Source organism: Asterias amurensis, chromosome 15 (genome assembly GCF_032118995.1).
Source record: "Asterias amurensis chromosome 15, ASM3211899v1".
Lineage (NCBI taxonomy): Eukaryota > Metazoa > Echinodermata > Asteroidea > Forcipulatida > Asteriidae > Asterias > Asterias amurensis.
The window spans coordinates 7760874-7781687 of record NC_092662.1 but is presented as its reverse complement, the minus strand read 5'-3'; the positions used below and the strand labels follow the sequence as shown (position 1 = coordinate 7781687).

General features: G+C 37.9%; 3 protein-coding genes across 6 annotated transcripts in view; 1 reads left to right on the top strand and 2 right to left on the bottom strand.

Moving 5' to 3' along the window:
* Nucleotides 1-13208, bottom strand: part of LOC139947954 (complement C2-like) — a 105629-nt gene extending 92421 nt beyond the window's left edge. For both annotated transcript variants that reach the window (XM_071945842.1, XM_071945844.1), the window contains exon 1: nt 13082-13208. In XM_071945842.1, the coding sequence (XP_071801943.1) occupies nt 13082-13148 (67 nt within the window). In that variant the 5' untranslated portion in view covers nt 13149-13208. The remainder of the gene's footprint in view (nt 1-13081) is intronic.
* LOC139948357 (zinc finger MYM-type protein 1-like) lies at nt 6446-9236 on the top strand. The gene is made up of 3 exons (XM_071946499.1): nt 6446-6722; nt 7010-8634; nt 8789-9236. Exons 1-3 carry the CDS (start codon nt 6446-6448, stop codon nt 9221-9223), a joined length of 2337 nt encoding a protein of 778 aa, XP_071802600.1. The 3' UTR covers nt 9224-9236.
* Nucleotides 13209-16066: 2858 nt separating the features above from the next.
* Nucleotides 16067-20814, bottom strand: part of LOC139947953 (sushi, von Willebrand factor type A, EGF and pentraxin domain-containing protein 1-like) — a 79243-nt gene continuing 74495 nt past the window's right edge. For all 3 annotated transcript variants that reach the window (XM_071945839.1, XM_071945841.1, XM_071945840.1), the window contains 3 exons: nt 19881-19983; nt 18937-19128; nt 16067-18530 (listed from right to left, as the gene is read on the bottom strand). In XM_071945839.1, coding sequence (XP_071801940.1) covers nt 18049-18530; nt 18937-19128; nt 19881-19983 — 777 coding nt within the window. In that variant the 3' untranslated portion in view covers nt 16067-18048. The remainder of the gene's footprint in view (nt 18531-18936; nt 19129-19880; nt 19984-20814) is intronic.

The window sequence follows — 20814 nt, the reverse complement described above, 5'->3', positions numbered from 1 at the left end:
TAAAACCTTTACCTTCATGCAAAAAAAAACACAAATTCGCGCGGCGTACTCCGACCCAGAAAACTCAGTTTCGGCAAAAGCCGGTGACCCACGAACCATTCATACACAGTGTGTGACGTCACACCACGTACCGAAGCTCTGTACACAGTGTGTCAGGTCGATCGTGTGCGTGCATTTTACTAGCCTTGATCAAGGCGCTACAGCCAGCCGCGATCTGCAAAATCCCAGTCCCCATCACTGAATTCCGCCAGCGCACCCCCATACATAACCCAGTGCATATACGTGTACAGCGTATGTACACATACGTACTATGTACATGTACCATCAGTATACGGTACACTTACGGTACATGGGTCTTCCCAAGTAGCGCCTTGATGGTTTTGTATCTGCCAAAATTTAGGGCGGAGCTCATTATGCTAATATTTACTAACAACCCGTTCTCATTGGTTGTTGGTTGACCTATAAACTCTCGCTGTCAATCACAACGTTGTTCTGCAAGCACTCGCACACATGTGCTCGTCGACGTATTGTAAACAAGCAGTGGCTGTAGTATAGTTGCAATAATGGCGGCGGGCGTATGGCGTGTCAAACGTTGCATTATTCGATAATGTACAATGTATGTGCGATGTTTCTCATATAATGCGATAATTGTCACATGTGCGGTATTCCATTGATGTATGCAATAAATGTAATATATATGCAATAAATGTAATATATATGCAATAAATGTAATATATATGCAATAAATGTAATATATATGCAATAAATTGTAATATATGTGCGATAAATTGTAATATATGTGCGATAAATTGTAATATATGTGCGATAAATTGTAATATATGTGCAATAATTTGCAATATATGTGCGATAATTTGCAATATATATGCGATAATTTTTAATATATGTTTGATAATTTTGTAGTATATTATATGCGATCATTTGTATGCGATGTTTTGTGACGGTATACATATGCGATAATTTAATATACATGTGCGATGTTCGTTCTTATATATGTGCGAAAACGGAATTGTGGGATATAGTATGGCTTCCTGTCCACTTGATCCCCGTATCCGTAATGTTTTAGATCGGGCCAGACTATACTCTGGACGGTATAGTATGGTTCCTATGGTTCAATGAGATTGGCGTAGGGTTTATAGTGATGGTCAGGGTACGAGACTCGAGCAGCGTATTTCCGAAATAGCCAGCCAGCCGCGTATTCGGATAATAGAACACATACAGTACAGGGAGGTGACAAAATGTTGCATTTTGCTCAAATCTGAAGGTGAAGATCTGTTTTACTCGAACGAATTCTGCAATAATAGCATAATTTAGATATGTTAATTGATAATATGTCAATTTCATAGCTTCACATGATTAAAAAAATAATTTATAAAAAGTGAAAAACATTAACAAAACGTCAAAAAATGACCCGCAAACAAAAAGGCAAACATTTTTATTTTGTATTTTTTGCATTTTTTAATATGTCAAAAAATCATCACTGTGAAACACAAAACCATAACTTGAAAAGAATTTATACCCTTCGTTAAAACAAAACATTTAATTTGTAATCCAGAACTTTCAAGACTAATATAGTGGGCGTATCAAATTTTGGAGCTGGGTAAATTTGGTTCACTATCTAGTGGTTATAATTAACCACAGTTATTCTGACGCCATTGTCAATGTACATTCCGTCCAATTACATAGACGGTGGACTTAAACAAAATTTGAAAAGAATTTGAACCCTTCGTTAAGACAAAAAGTTGCTTTTTATTGTTCCAGAATCTTGAAGGAAGATAGACTGGACGTATCAAATTTTGAGCTGGCTAAATTTGTCAACTATTATTGATTCTGCAATAAAAAGAAAATGTTTGTCTTATCAATTACTAAATAAATTGTTTTATTGTTCGTAAGCATATACTCTTATGTTTGAAAGAAAAACACTTCTATTTCCAGGTGACTTTAAATTGTAGAACAGTTAGTAAATTACCGAGCTATATCTGAAACACTCATGATTGATTATTTTTAATTGTTGTCAATAAAATTTAAAAGTTCTTGTGCTATAAAAATTCAACTGTGTCTTGTTTGCAAAATCATTTTTCAAGTTTTTGGAATCTTAGTCACCACATTTATAGTTATGTCAGCCGCGAGCAAAAGGTGGTGACACCCTTCGATAAGACAAACATTTTCTTTAAACATTTTCTTTAAACATTTTCTTTTTATTGCAGAATCAATAGAAGTTGACCAATTTAGCCAGCTCAAAATTTGATACGTCCAGTCTATCTTCCTTCAAGATTCTGGAACAAGAAAGCAACTTTTTGTCTTAACGAAGGGTTCAAATTCTTTTCAAATTTTGTTTAAGTCCACCGTCTATGTAATTGGGCGGAATGTACATTGACAATGGCGTCAGAATAACTGTGGTTAATTAACCACTAGATAGTGAACCAAATTTACCCAGCTCCAAAATTTGATACGCCCACTATATTAGTCTTGAAAGTTCTGGATTACAAGTTAAATGTTTTGTTTTAACGAAGGGTATAAATTCTTTTCAAGTTATGGTTTTGTATTTCACAGTGATGTTTTTTTGACATATTAAAAAATGCAAAAAAAAACAAAATAAAAATTTTTGCCTTTTTGTTTGCGGGTCATTTTTTGACGTTTTGTTAATGTTTTTCACTTTTTATAAATTATTTTTTAATCATGTGAAGCTATGAAATTTACATATTATCAATTAAAAATTCTAAATTATGCTAATATTGCAGAATTCGTTCGAGTAAAACAGATCTTCACCTTCAGATTTGAGCAAAATGCAACATTTTGTCACCTCCCTGTACTGTATGTGTTCTATTATCCGAATACGCGGCTGGCTATTTCGGAAATACGCTGCTCGAGTCTCGTACCGTGACCATCACTATAAACCCTACGCCAATCTCATTGAACCATAGGAACCATACTATACCGTCCAGAGTATAGTCTGGCCCGATCTAAAACATTACGGATACGGGGATCAAGTGGACAGGAAGCCATACTATATCCCACAATTCCGTTTTCGCACATATATAAGAACGAACATCGCACATGTATATTAAATTATCGCATATGTATACCGTCACAAAACATCGCATACAAATGATCGCATATAATATACTACAAAATTATCAAACATTTAAAAATTATCGCATATATATTGCAAATTATCGCACATATATTGCAAATTATTGCACATATATTACAATTTGTCGCACATATATTACAATTTATCGCACATATATTACAATTTATCGCACATATATTACAATTTATCGCACATATATTACAATTTATCGCACATATATTACAATTTATCGCACATATATTACAATTTATCGCACATATATTACAATTTATCGCACATATATTACAATTTATTGCATATATATTACATTTATTGCATATATATTACATTTATTGCATATATATTACATTTATTGCATATATATTACATTTATTGCATACATCAAATGAATATCGCACATATGTGACAATTATCGCATATAATATGAGAAACATCGCACATATATTGTACATTATCGAATAATGCAACGTTTGACACGCCATACACACGCACGCCTATAGTGTGGATGAAAACGCATACACAACACACGGAGTAACATGGCGTAATCTTTGTTTACTCTCGTTGCCTTATGGGTATGACATCACAATTTTTTGACCGCGTTCATGACGTCCGCTGGTTTACAAATCCGCTTGGATTTCAGTGTTGGTTTAATAGCCGGGAACCAGTACAGGGCGGGAAATTTCAAAATCGAAGAATCGAGGTCAAATTTTTCCCGGTCAAATTGTAGCAAAATTATTTGGAGAAAAACATGACCACAACAATGAATTGATAGCTGAACACAACATAAACAAGTTCTGATAGTGATTTTAATGTAGGAGTACCGTTATAGTCCATCTTTAATGACAAATTTCCATACCGGTTATAAATACAATTTCTAATCCAATCCTACGATATGATTATTACCTGTAAGAATACCTCCTTGCCCCCACATTACCTTTTACAACATTTGTATACAAGAATCCTCCTCATCTAGCGGGGTGCCGCGCGAAGCGCGGCATCCCGCTAGTATTTATTAGGAGAAGAAAACGTGTGAGTTACGTCACGATGAGTTATGAATTTTCGAAGATTATTATTTCAAAAAATCATATCTTTTTATCTACATAATGGGTTGTTACAGTCGACACATCTTCAGAAAGTTCGTTAAAAACTCCGTAAATGCCTTGCAGACATAACCCCATTTTGATGTCGTCTTCTGGTTCAAAATCGAGTTTGAAAATTCATAAATTCACGTATAAAGAACTACGAAATTTCCCCATTGGTTGTGCGTAACACGTGTAGTGTATTAGACATAGGTGGCATGCTGCCACGTCTGCCAAGTTTATTGTACTCTGTGCCATAGCGTGATATGCATAGAGCTACATAGCTCTATTATGCAGAACGCTGCGAAAACGATTTCCTCTCAATCTTCGGCGTCTAATTTTCAAATGTTACCCTGCTGATGGCTAAGTGGTCAATGTGGAATTGAAGACGAAGTTTCACTGAGATGGCCACCTTCTTCAGTGATTCATGGGACTTTTAATTATGTGAGAAAACAACAGTACAAAATGACGAACATTGGTCATGTTTTGGTTAAACACCGAGAAGCAGAGACGTTACATCGATCGACCGCTCCCCCCGAGTGAAAGGCGTTTTGGACCCACGGATCTCACGACAGTATTACAATATCTATTACTTCTTGAACTTAGCATAATCATCCATTGTTTTGATTATTTGTTAAAACAACCATCCAAGTTATTCTGAGTTAAATATTTTGAAGAAAAAAAATCTCTGGAATAACATAAGCCCTTTTGAACTTTCTCTAGTAGGAAAGGACTTTACGTAAACTAATCTATTTCTACCTCCATGCACGGACATGGAGTTACAATACAAAACATTCAAAGAAAACAGAATGGTTAAAGTATAAGGCCCAAGCAATTAGGAGTGGTCTTGCTGAAATAAACTGCCGGATTAAACAAAACTTTAGTACAAACAAATAAATAAATCAATCCAGATTTTCATCTTCTGCTTCTCTTCGTCCCTTGTCCTCGAACAAAAGCACACTTCTCAAACTCGTATGAACTTGAAACTTCGCACATAGTTAGATATGCATTAGGGGTGGAATAATGTGTTAGTTACGCCATGATGACGTCATCCATTCTTGAGTTATAAAAATTCAAAGTTTATTATTTCAAAAAATCTTTTTTGATCCACGTGATGGATTCTTACAATCGATACATAATCGGAAAGGTCGTTAAAAACTCTGTAAACGCCTCGCAGACATGACCCCATTTTGATCTTGTCTTCCGGTTCAAAATCGAGGTTGAAAATTCATGTATAAAGAACTACGAAATTCCCCCAATGGTTGCGCGTAAAGATTTTATGTGTCGTTGTATGCGATGCAGTCACGCGTTTTTTTGGTGTATGGACATGTGCATTATATAGGCCTTCATTGGTGGCGCGGTGCCAAGTTCTGTGCCGTGCGGCATATATGCATAGAGCTGGGCACATGGCAGAACGCTGCGAAAACGATTAACTCTCAATCTTCGGCGTCAAATTGTTCAAATTTGCACTTCTGATGGCTTAGTGGTCAATGTGGAATTGAAGATGAAGTTTCGCTGAGATGGCCACCTACTTCAGTGATTCATGGGACTGTTAATTATGTGAGAAAACAACAGTACAAAATGACAAACATTGGTCATGTTTTGATCAAACACCGAGAAGCAGAGACGTGACATCGATCGACCACTCTCGTGGAACTCACGGCAGTATGACAAGAACAAACAAAAGCACATTTCCCAAACTCGTATGAATTTGAAACTTCGCACATAGTTAGATATGCGTAGGAGTGGAATACTGTTTTAGTTATTCTTGAGTTATAAAAATACAAAGTTTATTTATTCAAAAAATCATAACTTTTGATCTACATGATGGAATCTTACAATCGATGCATCATCGAAAAGCAGTGGCGTAACCAGGGGGGGGGGGGGGGGCAGGGGGGCCTGCGCCCCCCCCCCCCCCGCTCAGAACCCTTGCCCCCCCCCCTCTTGCCCCCCATATGAAATAACAGAAAAGTATATTCTTATAGGCCCGAATATATAAATCGTTTAAGGCTGCATAAAATGCTGCCGTAAAAAGGAAAACTTTTATTCATTGTACGTGTATAACGTAGTCATGAAAAATGCATGGAAACGCGCGTGCGATCGTAATTGGCGGTAAATGTCTGTTGTGGTTTTGCGGTTACAGAGAGTGCAGGAGGTCACAAAGTTCATTTTAATACGTGGTGGTCTGAACGCAGACCAAACTCAGTTAACACAACTTAGTCAGATGAACTACAGTAAAATCTACAAATGCAAAATGGCCTGCCAAAAAGGTTCCTTAGACCATTTTTTCTCCACATCAAAGCGCCCGTCTTTGCCTCGTGCTCCAACACCTAAGAGGCAGAGACGGGAAAATACAGAAGACTCCGATTCTGATATGGTACCATCAGAGTATTGCATGGACTCTGCATCCGAGGATTCCGCCGAGGAGAATTTCGAGGAAGATGTATCCGGTAGTAAGACTGGGAGCGCTAGTAGCACAAGTGCCCTGACAAGCACACTTAGCAGTGAAGCAAGAGCTGTTGGTCCTCAAGGTTTGTGGCCATTTATTATTGCTTTTTTTTTGTCCGAAGAATAAAAATATATATATATATATATTAACTCTGTAGTTAATCATAGTAATAATGAGTATTTAATAATAATGATAACAAAACAATACAATCAGCGCATATATTGCAACACCTCGACCACCGCGGTTTATTCCATCTGTTGAGTTTATAGGATTTTATTGGACTAATGTGCATTGTAATGTTTTGTTTTGCTTTTTATAGTAAAATGTTAAAAACCTAATGCGTTGTTAAAATGTTGTTTTCCTTTTCAGACATATCATGCTATCCTAGAGATGAAGCTCAACAGCCACGCCTTGTTGCTTATCCTAAAGACAACAAGAAGAGATCATTCTTATCAGTATGGTATAATGAGTACCAGTGGTTAGAGTATTCCATATCAATGGACAGTGCATTCTGCTTTGCCTGTCGTCATTTTGCTCCTCTTTCCTCATCACCTGATATTGCTTATACATCAGCTGGATTTAAGACATGGAAGAAAGCAAAGGAGAAGAAGAAGGGTTTTGCTGCTCACTCAAATTCCCCTTGTCACAAAGCAGCAATGCTCACATGGATAGATTATAAGGCAATGAAGGAGAGGGATACTTCAGTGATGCAGATGGTCAATGAAAATTACAAAAAAGAGATCCAAAGCAACCGGGAATACATCAAAACAATAGCTGACATACTTCTCCTCACAGCGAAACAAAACATAGCTCAAAGAGGGCACAGGGAGAAGGCTCAACAGACAAGCAAGAGTGATGCAGAAGAAACCGACAAAGATGTCCCAATAAATAGAGGGAACTTCTTGGAAATCCTAACTCTACTATCTAAAAACAATCCAGCCATAGCAAGTAAACTTGTGGAGATCCCGCAAAATGCCAAATACACTTCTCCGAAGTTACAAAATGAAATAATTGCAGTGTTGGCCCAGATGATTCGAATAGATATCATTGAAGAGGTTAAAGAAGCCGGTGAGTTTGCTATCATGGTTGATGAGACCAAGGATGTCTCTAAAACAGAGCAGTTGTCTCTTGTTCTGCGCTATTACTATCGTGGGAGCGTGAAAGAAAGTTTTATTGTGTTTAAAGCAGCTGACAAACTAGATGCAACCAGTCTAACCGCAACAGTAATAAAGTGCCTACAGGACTTTGGACTCAACTACAAGGAAAAACTTGTCGGGCAAGGCTACGATGGGGCTAATGTGATGAGCGGTAAGCATAGAGGAGTAGCCACTCAGGTAAAACAGGAGGCCAAATATGCCTATTACGTGCATTGCCACGCACATCGACTTAACTTGGTGTTAGTTGATACGGTCAAAAGTGTGCGGGAGGCTGCAGATTTCTTCGCGCTTCTGGAAAGACTGTACGTTTTCCTTGCACGGTCGTATGTCCATCAGAAATATGCACAAGTCCAGAAAGAAATGTACCCAGGGAAACCACAGCGTGAACTACAAAGACTAAGTGATACAAGATGGGCCTGTCGGTACTTTTCCTGTCGCAATACCAGAGATCGGCTACCAGCTATTCTCAAAACCCTTCAGGATATTTCTGATGAAGACAATGCAGACAGGGCTATTGATGCGCGAGGATTGGCTTCCCAGTTGGACTTTACATTTACTGTAATGCTAACGGTATTTTGCAATATCCTTCAGGAATCCAAAGGCCTCTCTGATATGCTGCAAAATCCTGAAGTGGACTTAGCAAAGGCAGTCGACATCGTGGACACTTTCCAAAACAAACTACAGAAGCTACGATCTGACGAAGATTGTTTTGATGGGATATGGAGTTCAGCAACAGAACTATCGTCTGCCTGCAAAATACCGATCACCGAAGTCCATCTGCGTCGTCATCAAAGGCGTTTACCAAATAGACTTCAAGATTGTGTTATAGCAGAACAGGTGCCTCTAGAAAACCAGAGGTCCACAACAAAAGACAACGTTCGAGTTCACGTCTTCAACTCTGTTCTTGACGTCATCATATCAGAAATGGATCGTAGATTTTTCTACAGCTAGTTGTGCTATAATGACTGGCATTTCATCTCTTTATCCAAAGACGGAAAGCTTCCTCAACATTGAAAGTGTGCAGAAGTTTGGACAGGTGTTTGATGCTGACTCTGATGACCTAAGCCATGAAATTCCACAAGCAAAGCGTCTCCTGAAACGTAAATTTCCAGAGTCCGGAAATGCAGCTCCCGAAACTCTTCTTCAGTTTACTGCATTTTTAGACCCATACAAGGATGTATTTGCCGAGTTATTCCGTCTGGCAAAAATTGCAGTGGCCATTCCAGTATCCAGTGCTGCTTGCGAGCGCAGCTTTTCTTGTTTGAAACTCATCAAAACTTATCTTCGGAACACAATGTCGGATAAGCGTTTGAGTGATCTTGGTGTTCTTCACATTGAACGAGAACGCACAGAAGCCATAGACCTTGATGAATTTATTTTGGAATTCGCAGATCACCACAAGAACCTCCGCATCAGTCTCTTTTGAAGGAAGCAGTGGAATCGAGAGGTATGCCTTCTTTAAATATCCGTTTCATGACTAAAATGTGATTATTATATTACACCCGCAATTTCGAACCAGACCTGTATTTTTATTTTATTTTATTTTATTTGGCTTTCACTTGTCACAATATTATTACGTTTTGGGTATTAACACTGTAATAAAGCATACAAACAATAATTTAATTCGTACCCACAGAGCCTATTTGAGAATGCCGTATGTATACAACTCTAAATTGATACTTGTAACTTGTGAATCACTGTTTGTAATTTAATCTTTGTATACAGTCGAAAAGTTTTATCTTATACAAATGACAAGTTCTCTAAGATTTGATTGTTTTCGCAATCTTTTGTTACCTGCTGACTATGTATACTGTTTGAGAACAGAACTGCATTGGTTACGTGTGTATCAACTATCAGTTAACATATTTAATAATAATCTTGCACTTCTTTAGCCCCCCCAAATTTAATCTTTGCCCCCACTTGCCCCACCAAATGAAAATGTCTAGTTACGCCACTGTCGAAAAGGTAGTTAAAAACTCTGTAAACGGGTCGCAGACATGACCCCATTTTTACCTTGTCTTCTGGTTCAAATTGGATTTATTTGAATATTTTCGTCAAAAATACCTTGGTATTTTGACTACGACCATACTGCGTTGATTACTATGGTTCTCATCCGATCATTGAAGTTAAGCAAACATCGGGCCCAGTCAGTACTTGAATGGGAGATCCGCTTGGTCAGTTAATGTTTTTTTTCTTTCTTTTTTACTTACTTACTTTTTTATATAAATAGCTTCGTTTATAGTATGTTTTCAAGGCGTTTTCAACAAACGTTTCTCTTCCGGTTAGTTAGTCTCTTCTCCAGTCGTCATTATTCAAAAGTTCTTATGTACTCAACCACAATAGCTATTTAGACAATCTATAGGCCTACATCATATGAAAGGGCTTTTCGTACGTTGTCTGTTTTCAAGGCGTTTCAACATTCAACAAACATTTCTCTTCCGGTTAGTTAGTCTCTTCTCCAGTCGTCATTACTCACCAGCTCCTATTTCCTTAACCACAAAAGCTATTTTGACAATCTATACATCATATGAAAGGGCTTTACGTACTTCACAAAAATGGCTATGTTGGTGACCTTCTCTTGACCTTTTGACCTGTCTAAACCGGAAGTGCATGTCAAATGCTTTGAATTTGCGTTACTTCTTGGAATTGTCGCTTTGTAATTTCCAGTTATGAAAATACAAAGTTTATTATTTCAAAAATTCATAACTCTTGATCTACATAATGGATTCTTACATCGGAAAGGTCATTAAAAACTCCGTAAACGCCTCACAGACATGACCCCATTTTGACCTTGTCTTCGGGTTCAAAATTGAGGTTGATACTTCCACCATTGGTCGTGCGTAAAAGATTTTACACGTACAACACGTGTTGAGTCACGCTTCAGTGCTCATCCATAGAGCGCAATGCTTTGCGTATAATAGTCTTCGTTCAAGGCGTTTTCAACATACAGTTCCTTTACGATTACTTAGTCTGTTCTGTACAGTCGTCAATATTTCATAAGTTCATATTTCCTCAACCACGGAAGCTATTTTGACAATCTATACATCACATTGAAGGGCTTTACGTACTTTACAAAAACGTATTTGTTGGTGACCTTCTCGTGACCTTTTGACCTGTCTAAACCGGCAGTATCTGTAATATACTTTGAAAAGGCGTCATGTAATGGCTTTTGGGTTGATACATACACCTTTTGATGCTTTATCATTACAGAATACAACTCTGGCAAAGGTCTGGTTTTAAAAAATAATACCGATTATGTCACCAAATGTAAGAGCGCCCTCTAGCGGCAGATTAAAAACATCTCAAAATATACTTCTACTATGTCTGTGGTAGAGTTTTTGATAATTGTTTCAAAATTGGCATACATAATCTCCCTCATAATAGCAACTTGTATGTGGAGTCTTAGCTTGATGACGTCATCATTGCTTTAAAGGTGCACTTTTCAAAGCTGTGTGTATGCCAAACCAAAAGTTCGATTGAGGTGTAACTTGGTGTATTGTTAGTCAAGGACATTAACTTCCTGAACTCGAAAATACGTCATGATGACGTCATCGTGTTGTTTCGACATTTTTTGTTTGTTACAAATCTTGAGACGAAGCAAGTTGCAATATTTGTTTTTTTACACCAGGCTTTTTACTCCCGGAAACCGAACACCTAGAGTTTGTTCACAAACTCTCAATCTCTAGTTTCTTTCATAATTATCTCGCAACTTCGACGACCGATTAAACTCAAATTTTCACAGGTTTGTTATTTTATGCAGATGTTGAAATAGACCAACTGTGGAGACTAGTCTTTGACAATTACCGATATTGTGAGAAACGGCTCCATCTGAAGTAACGTAGTTCTCGAGAAAGAAGTAATTGTTTACCTTTGGTAATTGTCAAAGTCTTCTCACTTGGTGTGTCTCAACAAAATAACAAACCTGTGAAAACTTGAACTGAATTGGTTGTCGAAGTTGCGAGATAATAATGGAAGAAAAAAACACCCTTGTCACAACCTTGTCACACCCTTTGAGATGCCTTGTTTCGGGACCTCCAAATCTTACTCTGAGGTCTCAAATCAAATTCAAATATTTCAATAAAAAATCACTTCTTTTTCGAAAACTATGTTACTTCAGAGGGAGCCGTTTCTCACAATGTTGTACACGGTCAACAGCTTTCCATTGCTTGTTCCCAAGTAAGTTCTTATGCTAACAATTATTTTGAATAATTACAAATAGTGTCCAGTGCCTTTAACTGTATCACCGTGTCCGCTCAGTGCTGTTCATCAGTGATGGACCAACTTTCATTGCTTTGCTTTCTCTTTATGTAAATTAGCACTGAAGAAAACCCGGGCCATTATTATGCTTAACATTATTTGTAAACAAGCAGGTTTTTATATACTGTATAAATACTGTCAAAAACTATTTACTTTAAATAGTATTAGTGACGAAACAAATAAAATTGAAAATGAACAAACAAACACCCCTCCCATGTACAAAAAAAACACTTCAACACCACCAACACCCCCCTCCAACAAACAATAAAAACATCACCTATACATTTTTTTCCTAAAGTTATCTGCCTCTGTTACAAACGATTTTAAATATTGAATTTATGGTTTGAGTCACACACACTAGATTTCTAGTATTGTCACACACACACTCGATTTCGTGGTATTGTCACACACACTAGATTTCGTGGCATGTCACACACACTAAATTTCGTGGTATTGTCACGTAATGTAATAATAATCAGAAGTGAGAAAATGAAATTTAGCTGTTGCAACAACTTAGCAACCAAATGGACCGATGGTATTAGTGGAAACAAATAAATGCAAACGAGATAATGGCATAACGTTTCGACCCTGGCTGATTCTTTCGCAGGCCATTGATTTTCCTTTGGCAATAATCCAAAATAAGACCAGTCTTCTCACTTGGTGTATATAAAAATAAACCTGTGAAAATTTGTCCTCAATTGATCGGTTGAAGTTGCGAGTTAATAATGAAAGAAAAAACACCCTGGTCACACGAAGTTGTGTGCTTTCAGATGCTGGATTTCGAGACCTCAAAATTTAAATATGAGGTCTAAATCTAATTCGTGTAAAATTACTTCTTTCTCGAAAACCACGTTATCTCCGAGGGAGGCGTTTCTCACTATGTTTTATACCATCAACATCTCTCAATTACTTGTTACCATGTAAGTGTTTATGCTAACAATCATTTTGAGTAATTACCAATACATGCAATATTGTCTCATTCCGTTTAACGTTCGGCTCAAAACGAGTACCAATCAAATTAACTTACCTTGAACGAAAAACACTTTCCGCGGTATGGAGCAAACCCTTGTGCCTGCCGAGGAGCCCACGCTCATGTTAACATTTGATTTCACTGGCTATAAATAAACCTATCAAGCTTATGCAAGCCACGCACTACCGCGAATCCAAAAAGTGGGAGGAAAAAATGTAGTTCCGTGTTCATGTGTCAAAGCGGATGCATGGGTAGATAAATGCACTCTGTGAACGTGTGACTCGAGTCTTCAGCAGTAGGCCTACATTGAGTTTTCATAAACCCTGACTTTAAGATCAGTTCATACAGCTCGAAGATACTAGTCCGTTTTGAATCGGCTTGAGCCCAAGGTTAAACTTTACATTGCTTATTTTGTAGGTTCGATAAAGTTATTATCTATAATAGCTTAAAGGCAGTGGAAACTATTGGTAATTACTCAAATAATTATCAGCATAAAAAAAACCTTACTTGGTAACGAGTAATGGGAGAGGTTGATAGTATTAAAACATTGTGAGAAAAGGCTCTCTCTCTCTGAAGTGACGTAGTTTTCGAGAAAGAAGTAATTTTCAACGAATTTGATTTCGAGACCTCAGATTTCGAACTCGAGGTATCGGAATCAAGCATCTGAAAGCACACAACTTCGTGGGACAAAGGTGTTTTTTCATTATTATCTCGCAACTTCGACGACCAATTGAGCTCAAATTTTCACAGGTTTGTTATTTTATGCATATGTTGAGATACACTAACTGTGAAGGCTAGTCTTTGGCAATTACCAATAGTGTCCACTGCCTTTAAGGGTACATCCCTATAAAACCCACAAATGATAGGTGGTAGTTAACTACAAAATATTAAATAAATTCTTGTAAGGATTCCGATATCAAATTGTGTCCCTTTTTGTACCTTTAATTTTTTTTTTGACTTGCTGCCGAAGGACTTTAAAGTGACGCCTAACTATAAGCTGTCCATTATCATTTATGTGTAGGTACCGGTAGGTATCGATAAGCCACCAGGTACACTTAATTGTTGTCTGCAACTCAGGAAATCAACGGAGCTGGACAGATGTTTGTTCCTTCTGTGAAATGGGAAATTGAGGGGACATGCATCGCGTGAAGGTCGTTTCCTGGCATAGTCCTTCACGAGGAAGCGACTGTTTTTCCATATCTTGAACCATAGACTTGATTCAAATCCCAATCTCGCGAGAATTCTTCTATTTTCAGTCCAATTGCCTAATATCACAAAACCCAATATACGAGAACGGGACTTGAATCAAGTCTACTTGAACCCCGGGTCTGACTTCCACCTGCTTCTGGTTTAACATTTTGCATACAGCTGTTCATTCTACACACCTTACTCCTCCCGAAGCTCTGTATTTGAGTATTTTAAAGAAATGCTAATAATTGTAAGGATATTAAGAATACGTACTGAAAACTGACCGGGATAGGGCAATGTGTTATTGATCAATTCGATAGGTTTTGATCGATATTATTTCGATAATGTAGGTCTACTGAGAAAAACAATACAGATTTGATCTCATTATTTAAAGAAGAACAAAAATAATATGTTATTTACGCTCACGTTTACGTTAAAGGCAGTGGACACTATTGGTAACTACTCAAAGTAATTATTTGCATAATACCTCACTTGGTAATTAAGTGAGCAATGGTGAGAGGTTTATATAAAACATTGTGAAAAACGGCTCCCTCTGAAGTGACGCAGTTTTCGCGAAAGAAGTTATTTTCTACAAATTTGATTTCGAGACCTCAAGTCTAGAGTTTGAGGTCTCGAAATCAAGAATCTGAAAGCACACAACTTCGTGTGGCCAGAGTGTTTTTTCTTTCATTATTATCTCGCAACTTCGATGACCAAATTGAGCTAAACATTTCACAGGTTTGTTATTTTATGCATAGTGAGATCATGGAGAAATAATACACAAGGAGTTACAACGAACAGAAGATCAAACGTCAACGGTCTGGTACCGTCACAGATTTCCTAACCGCATGCGACAAAAGCTGTCTCTCTGTTTGCGCTTGCACAATATGGACCCGAGGTTAAAAGATTACGCGTGCATCATAGCGGCGGGGTCCTACTAAAAGCCGACAACAAGCCGACAACAAGTCCAGAGCGCCGCCAACACGCCGCCATCAAATTTTAAATACCTCAAAAATTGCGGGCGCTCTGTTTCTCTGATTATGATCTCACCATTGATCTCCATTATATAATGGAGATCAATGGATCTCACCAAGTGAGATCATGGTGAGAGAGATCCGAAAATCAGAGAAACAGAGCGCCCGCTAGCGTTCGGTCATTACAAAGCGTGTACAGTTTTTGCCGTGCATAGATCGGAACGTTGGTTGTGTGTGACCGCGCAACACCAATGGTCTTGGAACCAAGACTAAGAATTGACTAGAGTGGGATTCGAACCAACGACCTCCGGATTAACGTGCCGGCGCTCTACCAACTGAGCGATCTAGCCCTATATTGGCGGTGTCTCTATTTTGTCAGAGTAAAACTGTAATAAAAAGTTCGCACTAAACGTTGATCTTTTGTCAAATTTATTTCATCATTTTCAAATTTTTCTGCAAAAGTGTGAAGTTTATGCCTACTACTACTACTACTACTACTACTTATACTTAGTACTGTACTGTACTAAAGGAATACTGTACTAAGGGAATAAAAGAGTAGTGACTCGTTCTTAAAGGAACACGTTGCCTTGGATCGGACGAGTTGGTCTATTAAAAGCGTTTGAAACCGTTTGTTATGAAATGCATATGGTTAGAAAGATGTTTTAAAAGTAGAATATAATGATCCACACAAGTATCACTCGAAATTGCACGGTTTTCCTTTTACGTCGCGAACTATCACGGTCGGCCATTTATGGGAGTCAAAATCTTGACTCCCATAAATGGCCGACCGTGTTAGTCGACAGGGTAAAAAGAAAACCACGCAGTTTCGAGGCATATTTGTGTAGATCATTGTATTCTACTTTTACAATATCTTTCTAACCATATACATTTTACAACAAACGGTTACAGAACGCTTTTCAAAGACCAACTCGACCGATCCAAGGCAACGTGTTCCTTTAAACTGCTGTTTAAAACCTTGCAGGGTTGTGGCCGAATGGCCCTAGTACCTTTTGCTCGGGCTTTTATCACACGGCAATGACCATGCCGATTTAAACGGCCGTTTAAGAACTCGTTGCTACCTTTTTTCCCGTTAGTACAGCACGGCCCCTCTTTATTTTTGTTCCAAATGTTTGAACCTTTTCACAGTTGGTTGAAGAAACTTACAACTTTGAATTGATTTGATGAAACTGTTGCAGTACTTGTTGACAGCAAAGGATCGGGCCTTTATGGCACAGCCACGACCCTGCCAGTTTTAAACCGTAGTTTAAGAACTCTTCACTATCCTTTTATTCCCTTAGTTGTGCATAATTTAAACACTGTTTAAAAACAAAAACAAATGTTATCAAACTATTTGCTTTCAGAATGTTGTGGATGACACTCAAAGTATGGAACTAGATGAACCACTTCACAAAGATGTAAAGAAATGTGAACGCAATCTGTGAGTCTGTGACCTCACTCACCCAACTTTGGAAAAGGTACATGATCATTAAATGTAAAAATAGCCATTCAATAAAATTTAACTTTGTATGTACATAAAATAGACAAAACTGTTTTATGAAATGTTTATTTACAGAGCTACAATGTTGTTACAAAAACCTATGGATAGTAGTTGTGCCCAAACTCTTATATCAATATACATGTATACATTGATAGTAAACTTCAATTCTGATTAAATACATGTTCATCTGGATTACAGATTGTCATGAACTTCGAGTATTAATTTTGGTTTTACCCATACACCGATGTGTGTTAGCACTGTATACTCAGTACTTTCCTGAGTCCTGTGACAAAATATTACAGGCATATTACTCGGGTGGGAATCGAACCCATGACCCTTACAATTTTTAGAGTAGTGTCTCACTAACGAGACTACCGTGATAGCCCAGTAGCTAGAGGCAGTTCCAATCAGCGGGTACTGCAACGATATATCACCTGACTCTGGGAAGTACTGAGTATACAGTGCTAATTCACACGGAGGTGTATGGGTAAAAACCCAATAAATATTCTTTATCCCAGATGCAAATCTAACACCTATTAAATACCTTTGCAGTACCCACTGCCAAAACATAGCATTGGAACTGCCTCTAGCTACCAGGTTGGTAAGACACTGCTCTAGAATTGCAAGGGTCGTGGGTTTGAATCCCAAGCGAGTAATATGCCTGTTATACTTTTTCACAGGACTCAGGAAAGTACTGAGTATACAGTGCTAACACACATCAGTGTATGGGTAAAAACCAAAATAAAATTAATATTCTTTATCCCTGATGCAAATTTAACATTTATGAACTGCACAAATCAAGAAATTGTGATTCAGCAACTAGACGACAATTATTTTTTCTAGACATTGTTAAATCAGCAGTTAGCTGGGGATTTGAACCCACAACCTTGTAATTGCAAGTCCTGCAGTCTAACAACTTGACCACTGTCATAGAGGGCCTTGGACTCATAATCCACACAACTTAAAAACAAATGATTTCATTAAACAGACTGATCCATTAAGCTCCACCACTGTGTATTGACCTGGTACATTTACAGACATTTATAAAACGTCATAGGAGTTAATCATATGTTGTTGTAATTTTTTAGAACTGCCATGCTGGCCACTGTGATGTTGAAATTGCATGAAATTCCACACTAACTTTATTAATAATACATAGCTCGAAGGGTGATGTTTACATACAATTAAACTATGAACAACTTGTTTCAGAAATTCACATTTTGATTGATAGAGTACTGGTATTGTATCAAGATGTCAGCTTCTCCCGTCTCATGTGGTGTTACCCTATTCATGAAAGTGCAATAATGAAGCAGTAATACCTCAAGTGAATGGGGATTGGGAGGGGGTAATGTATAAGTTCAAGTTCAGTTGTTTATATCAAATGAAATGGAATTTCCAACATGTTGGTGGATCCAGTTAATGTATTTGGAAAGCTTTGTGTAAAATCCATATCTGCCTTCCTGTGCACATCCTTCACCCCAGCTGACAATACCTATTTGTACCCATCGTTTAGTCCCATCACTCAATAATAGTTCCCTCACAACTGGTCCCCCAGAGTCCCCTTCGCATGCATCCTGGCCACCCGCTGAATAGCCAGCACAAAATGATACATTTTCTTTGAAATCCAATTCACTACTACAAAGATAAGCTTTATCTCTCAAACTTCTTTTACATTCTTCATTGGTGACTACAGGAATTTGAAGTTGTTGGAGGCGATTTGTGGAAGTTTCGTCATGGCTGTAGTCACACTCGATAGAGTCTTTTTTAAGAGATATGTCATATGGTTCTGTCACACCCCAGCCTGTCACATATGGAGCTTCACCACGCGGTGTGTATAGGGATTCCTCTAACAAAAGAAAAAAAAACAGCAAATACAATGAATTTTATGCAACTGAACATTCAAATAACAAAACTAAATTTCCTTTCATTCCTTTTTTGGTGGAAATGCTTTATTTTGAAAATTAGGGAAAGTATTTTTTTGATCAATAAATTGCTTTATAATGCATCTCAAATAACCATTAAGGTTTTAGTTAATCATGCTGCCTTCATCTTGGTCATGTTCCTCATATCGAATAACAATAATGAATGTTAATAAATGCAAATAGGATCAGGCTATTTTGTTCTTCTAGCCTCAGTTTGGTAATCTTTGTATCAATGGGAGCAATTCAAGATGGCTGCACTGTGATAAAGGTCTATTGGACAGACTGTGTTGAGGGTTTGAATCTCATGCGATAAAAGGTTGTTGAGCTTACCTGTCATATCTGCTTGTGGCACACAGACAGTCCTTACTTTTGGGCCGAGTGTAGAACTATCACTCAATCTCAAAAGCGCTATATCATTAGCTAAAGATGTTGGGTTGAAATTTTCATGCACTTTATAAGAGTCTTCACCATCAACTTCATATGCTGGGCTATCAGCTCGGATTGAACTCCTGTCATTGACACCTAAGCAAAGAAATCATCATTTAGGTAACCAGCAGTAAAACCTGGTGGACTAAAGTGTTTCTCATTGCTTCACTGCACACAAAACACATGTAGGATACTGTGCAGTTCAAGAGAACCATGCAGTCACAGTGATACAGAGCAACTCAAATACAGAACCCTGCAGTCACAGTGATACAAAGCAATTCAAATAGAAAACCATGCAGTCACAGTGATACAGAGCAATTCAAATGCATAACCCTGCAGTCACAGTGATACAGAGCAATTCAAATACGGAACTCTGCAGTCACAGTGATACAGAGCAATTCAAGTAGAGAACCCTGCAGTCACAGTGATACAGAGCAATTCAAATAGAGAACCCTGCAGTCACAGTGATACAGAGCAATTCAAAAAGAGAACCATGCAGTCACAGTGATACAGAGCAATTCAAATACAGAACCCTGCAGTCACAGTGATACAGAGCAATTCGAATAAAGAACCCTGCAGTCACAGTGATACAGAGCAATTCAAATAAAGAACCCTGCAGTCACAGTGATACAGAGCAATTCAAATACAGAACCATGCAGTCACAGTGATACAGAGCAATTCATATAAAGAACCCTGCAGTCACAGTGATACAGAGCAATTCAAATACAGAACCCTGCAGTCACAGTGATACAGAGCAATTCAAATACAGAACCCTGCAGTCACAGTGATACAGAGCAATTAAAATGGGGTCAAAATTGACCAGTACAGCCAATGGTCTTTTTATCTACCTGTATACACCCTTATGATATCCCAAGTCTTGCCTTTCAGGCAACGAGCTGCAGTTAGAACCCAATTTGGAGCAATGATGGTGCCACCGCAGAAGAATGTTTTCTGTAATATAAAAACAAATATAAATTACTCAGATAACATTTTCACAATTGGCAGTACAGGTTTGCATAATTAGGATTGATACATAAGTAAGCCTACAGGTAACACTGTTCCAGTGTTTTCAAAGCATCTCACATTTTACTGCATATAATTTACAGAGCTCATTGAGGCTCAATCAATCATAAGAACCATTTCTATTGTCACATTATGTTCATACCACATTCTGTTGGCTTTGTCACCAGAACTGGACTTCAAAAAACATCTGAAAAAGCTTTTAAAAATTTTGCAACAAGTTTTTCTTTAATTATATTCTTGCACCTTTGATGACCAAATGAGCCCAAATTTTCACAGATTTGTAAATTTATGCCTTCATGTACAATGTATGTGAGGATAAACCAAGTGAGACTACTGGTCTTTGACAATTACCAAACATCTGTCCAGTGCCTTTAACATCAGAAGAAGCTTCCGTCAGCAGTTTTCATAAAGACCACCTCCCCACTCCCCACCCCCTCCCCTTTGCGTGCTAATTGCGCTACAATCAGAGCATTAAAGAAAGATCCCATTTTCCTTTGTGCCAGTAGCTACCGGTGTTATTAGCTGTTTTGTAGCGCAGCACAGCGAAACAGCTCTTATTTTCGTTAAAGTTTTAAAAACAATTTTTTTTATAATTTGCCAGTCAGAACACAGGAAGTCATTGAAAGAATGTACAATTTGTTCTTCGCGCCCTTTTGCATGGTTCCTAAAAAGCAATTGCAATGAAACTTTCAGTGATGAAAGGCAATGGTGCAATGATCATCACAAACAAGGATGTCATCATGACGTCATCACCTTGCA